Source organism: Pinus tabuliformis, chromosome J (assembly GCF_031772625.1).
Source record: "Pinus tabuliformis cultivar Carrire ecotype Pingquan chromosome J, CPIR1, whole genome shotgun sequence".
Classification (NCBI taxonomy): domain Eukaryota; kingdom Viridiplantae; phylum Streptophyta; class Pinopsida; order Pinales; family Pinaceae; genus Pinus; species Pinus tabuliformis.
Window position 1 is genome coordinate 117,065,298 of NC_142295.1, and position 5,531 is coordinate 117,070,828.

The window sequence follows — 5,531 nt, forward strand, 5'->3', positions numbered from 1 at the left end:
CAATGAATGTTAGAAAATATTGGCTGCCTGCCAGTGATGGAGTTTGCATCGGTCCACATAAGTCTGAGTGGACAATCTCTAAGGGTGCCTTTGCCCTTATGCTTTTCCCTGATGAAAAACTTTCTCTGTGTTGTTTTCCTCAGATACAACCTTCACAAAGGCTGTTTGGTTTCTCTATGAATGATAATCCTCTTACCATTCCTTTTCTACTCAACAAATTAAGACCTCCAAAGTTGAGATGTCCAAATCTCAAGTGCCACAACCAATTTTCATCCTTTGGTACACTTTGGAAAGCCTCTTGGGTAATTGCTGCAATTTCTTCTTTATTTTTCAAATCTGCCGTTATCCTGAGAGGGAATATCCTGTTCCTTGTCATCTTCACTTCAGCAATACATCGTTTGTTGGGTGCTCTATCCATGATGGTGCATACATCATTCTCAAAGAAAACATTGTAACCCTTTTGAACAAGCTGTCCAATACTCAAGAGGTTACACTTCATTCTAGGAACATAATAGACATCTGCTATGGTTTTCTTTTCACCTTTCTTTGTAAATATTTTTACTTCTCCTTTTCCCATAATAGAAATTTTACTATTAGTCCCAAGTGTGACTTGTGATTTCACATTTTGATCTAAAGCAGAAAACAGGGCTATGTTTCCTGTCATATGGTTGCTGCAACTGGAGTCTAGAAACCATATATCATCACTATTTGTTTTAGCCATGTTACAAGCTAAAAGCACATTATCTTGGCTGATATTTTCTCTAGTGATATTTGCACTAGATTTATTATTCATATCATGCTGCTTCTTCCTACATTCATTGGCATAATGCCCATATTTTTTACAATAATAACATTGGACATTGGATTTTTCATACCTTTTTCCTTGAGCATGATGTTGTCCACTTTGTTGGCTGCTGCTTTGGCCTTGGTTCTGATTTGGATTGCTACCTCTTCCTTGAGCATTTCCTGGACTGTTCCTTCCACCTCTGTTTTGGCTTCTGCCTCTTCCTCTCTTGTTTCCTTTGCCTTGACCTCTTCCTCTTCAAAAGGACATCTGGGTCTTAAAGTCTTGTTCTAGAGATGAGTTTTCATTTCTACTCAACCTCTGCTCATGTGTTATCAGTGATGCATGAAGTTCATCAACTAAAAAGTTTGTGAGATCCTTTGTCTCTTCTATGGTGGTGACAATCACATCGAACTTTGAGGGTAGGACCCTCAATAGTTTCTCCAAAATCCTCCTTTCTTCAAGAATCTCTCCATGAGACCTTATCTGTGTGACCACACCAATCACTTGTGTGAAGAATGAGTCAATATTGTTTGACTCCTTCATACACAGATTCTCAAAATCTCTCCTCAGCAACTGTAGTTTTGCTGCCTTCACTTTCTCCATGCCTTGATAGGCTGTCTTGAGAGTTTGCCATGCTTCTTTGGATGTCTTTGCTGCTGCTATCCTTGGAAACACACTCTCATGCACTGCTTGATACAAAAATACGAGGGCTTTTGAGTCCTTCTTCCCATAGATCTTCGACAGATCTTTCTCTGCTTCTGTCAAGTTATTAAACTCTTATTCATATGCTGTTTCTTCAAATCCATCTTCAACTAATTCCCATAAATCTTGAGAAGCAAACAGGGATCTCATGGTTATTGCCCAATAGTCATAGTTTTTCCCATTAAACTGTGGGAGCTGAGTATTAAACATTCCCATGCTAGTGCTAGTGCTGGAGCCAACCATTCTTGCACTCTCTCAGCTATGCTTCAAATATTTGACTGTGTATTTAAAATAACTTCTTCAACAGCAACACAAAAAAAATCTTGAGAAATACCTTGACTGAGTCTTCACTCTGCTGGAGAAGCCGCTCCACCAAAAAATCCTTCCTAAAGCTTCTTTGACACCTTCAAAGAGCCTAGAAAAGCTCTGATACCACATGTTGGGAATTTTCTGGTAAATTCCAAAACCAAATCACTAAACAGAGAGTAATACTCTATTTTTTTCCACAGGATCTTTAACACAGGGAAGCATAAAAAAATTATTTGTTGTAGAACATAGATTCACACCCATAAAAACACTCTTTGTATTCATTAACCAGAACTGCTATTACAAAACCATCTTCCTCTCACAGAGGGATTCTCGAAGAACACTTCAGTTCCAAAACAAACAAAAAAATTACTCTGTCCCTCTCTTGAAAATTTTTACACTACTTTGTGTAAAAATTTCTTACATTTACTGCAAAAAAAATTCTTACATATGCCCTATTGCGTTCTTCACATTACATTTCAATCAATAAAATGAAATTCACACTAGCGCTGCTGCGCATTCCCATTACATATATTCATAAAAAAAATCCTTTCATGCTACTACATATTCCATATACTCGTTTGCTCAATGAACAACTTACCATCACACTGCTGTGTGTATATTTTTTTTCATATGCCGTGAACAACAAAAAATATAACATAACATATGTTTTTACTTGTATAGTAAAAACAAAAACTACACCCGTGAATAAAATTAAAAACAATATAATTAAAATACTTTACCTACAATCTACGATCACAATAAATTTTCATTAATTACTTTACTGAGATAAACGGCGGTCAAACCCAAAAATTCACGTAAATCCTTGTTGCAGACCTGTATATCAACTTTAGCTGTGGACAATCTTCACTTCAATCAAATGATTATCGCTCACTCAAAACAAACGAACATTACCTCCCGATGAAAAGTTGTTTTGCGAAGGACGGCTCAACCACATGTCGACTGATGATTGCATCGCTGCCTCCTAGGAGAATACCACTGCCTACCACTGCCTCAGCAATAGCGGTGCGATGGGAGACTGGTGGTTTTTGGAATTAAATGCGGCAGGTGAAATTATTATTTCAACACACAACCGCTCTGTGCCTAAACCAGGAGAGTTCGACGTGGCAGCGCTTCTCCGCAGGGATGGAAAGAAATATCCTGTCCATCGTTTGCCCTTCGTCTGTGCCAAACAAAAAAAATCCCTCTGATTTGCTTCCCAGGATGGATGGCGTCGCCGGGATGAGTTCATCCACATTGGCACTGCCAGCTCAACTTTCAGCCGTAGGGAGTTTTAGTCACAAGTTTACGATGTGTCTGCCACTAGAAAATTCAATTTTAGATGGCTATCTCTCCTTTGGTGACGCTCAGCTCCTATTCTCTCCGCTAAAAGGCGAAAACCCTACAGACTTCTCCCGCCACCTTATCCACACTCCCTTAATCAAGAACCCCATCAAAATCCCTAACTCCACCCACACCTCCACTCGCGGCTTTTATATCGGTGTCTATGGAATCAGAGTCAACGGCGTCGACGTGTCGATCGATGCCCAGAAGCTCACCATAGGACGCGGTAGCACAAAGCTGAGCACCATGGTGCGCTACACGCAACTGGCCATCCCCATCTACAACTCCCTCATGGCCATCTATTCCCATATTATAAGCGAGATGAATATCAAGCGCGTTGATTTAGTGGAACCCTATCCTCAGCCCTTGGACAAGGTTATGTGTTTTGATTCACGAGGGACGAGGCAGCTCCCTTTTGTGGGGGCCACAGAGCCGGGGCCCAACGTCCCTACGATCGACCTTGTTTTGCAAGGCAACGTTACTTGGAGGATTGTTGGAGCCAACTCCATGGAGCGGGACTACATCGAGAATGCAATGTGTCTAGCTTTTGTTGATGTAGGCAAGGATCCGGAGGCATCGATTGTGATCGGAACTTATCAGCTACAAGAGATTCTCCTTCAATTTGATATTGGCAGGTCAACGCTGGGTTGCTCTTCCAATCTGCTCCAATTACCTCACCAAACAAGTTGTGCCAATTTCAACACTACTAGTACTCTATGATGAATCCTTTCGATAATAAGTTCTTCTAACAGAACCTGAACACAATAAATAACACGAGGGATTTCACTTTTTCACTTCCAAGTTCCTGCAGTACCATCCTTTTCGGTACTAACATTCTCGTGCACTGATTATATATTACCCTTTATGTTGCACGCTGCACGACCATTTTTTGTATTTGTTTTCAATTAATTTTTGGTGCTTCGAATTAATTGTGTGAATCTGCCTATAACTTCACAGTGTCTGGTATCCATGAAAAACAAGTAAATTTAATGGGCATGAAATCACAAACATTCGAAAGAATCCTATATAGAACTTACTGTGCTGTAATTGTTCCCTCCATCTTGCAAAATATGCAAGAAAGCTTGACTTATTATTACCTCATATCACAAATTCCTACGTATCCTAAAACTATTAGTGGAGACTCTTCTATTATTACCTCATATCACAAATTCCTACGTATCCTAAAACTATTAGTGGAGACTCTTCTTAGCGATACATTCAGCTTAAGTTTCGTTTTAGGTAAGTTTAAGAAATCTAAAAGGAAATTCGATCAGTGATTTCCTTCTTATGACTTATATTGATTGTGGTTAAGTATGCTATTGAGGTACGAGGTTTGGTTTGGACTAAAAACCTAAAACAGTTTTTGTTTTTTGTGGGTAGTTAAGGATATATCTCAATGCTCACAAGTATTATTGGTTTTTCTTATTGAATACTAATTAGTTAGTTGTTCTAGATGATGATGTCATTTTCTTTGAATAAAAGTGTTATATATTCTTTTTAACAAATTAACAATGAGATCACCTAAGGAGACCACTGTTCCATGGTGTTAAGCATGCTTATCAATGCTAAGGAGGCAACATTTTTTTTCCATAAAACATTGGAAATTCTGGTAAGATATTGAGAAAATTTAGGGAAAAATTTTGAAATCCCAGTGACAATTATCGAGCTTCAGGAATTTGGGTGCCCGAAGGGTTCTTGATAATGCTGAATCCGTTTCCACCATAAAAATAAAAAATAAAAAAATGATTCAAACATTCCCACAGATTTCTTGAAGATTTTCTTGCTAAATTCACAAAAGAATTTGGCCATCATAACAAAATTTTAAAGATTTTCCCGCCAATTTCAAAAAAGAATTTGACCATCATAACAAATTTGTTGCTTTGTTAGACAAAGCTGAGCACATATATCAGCGTGTTGACACATTCTCTCACGCAAATGTGTGTGTAATGTCTCTTCTTTAGAGGCCAAAAGCATGAGCAATACATAATGCATTTAGATAAGTACAGTAACTTATAATTACTAGCACAACCACATAAACCAATGTGGTTGATATAGGCTGATAGGGGTATATCAACCACATTAATAATATTAATTATTATGTGTACTTTTTCAAATACCAACTATTTATAATTATTAGTAACTATATAAATAATAATAACCATATTCCTATATATTTATATATTTATGATTATTATATTAATATTAATATTATATTATATATTAAAATAATATTAAATCACTATATAATATTATTTAATTTTAAATTATTTAATATAATATGAATATTTAATAATAATATTAATTAAGAATAATAATCTTAATAACAATAATTATTTAATAAAAAAATATTATTTGAGTAACTATGGTTGATATATGCATAAGGCTTCATTTC

General features: G+C 36.9%; 1 protein-coding gene across 1 annotated transcript; it reads left to right on the forward strand.

Annotated features, from left to right (window-relative positions):
* Positions 1-2,941: 2,941 nt before the first annotated feature.
* On the forward strand, positions 2,942-3,859 carry LOC149225822 (putative aspartic proteinase GIP2). The gene has a single exon (XM_089380026.1). It carries the CDS (start codon positions 2,942-2,944, stop codon positions 3,857-3,859), a length of 918 nt encoding a protein of 305 aa, XP_089236152.1.
* The last annotated feature ends 1,672 nt before the right edge of the window (positions 3,860-5,531 follow it).

Coding starts and splice junctions, on each gene's coding strand:
- LOC149225822 (XM_089380026.1), top strand. CDS start 2,942: ATGGAAAGAAATATCCTGTCCATCGTTTGCCCTTCGTCTGTGCCAAAC.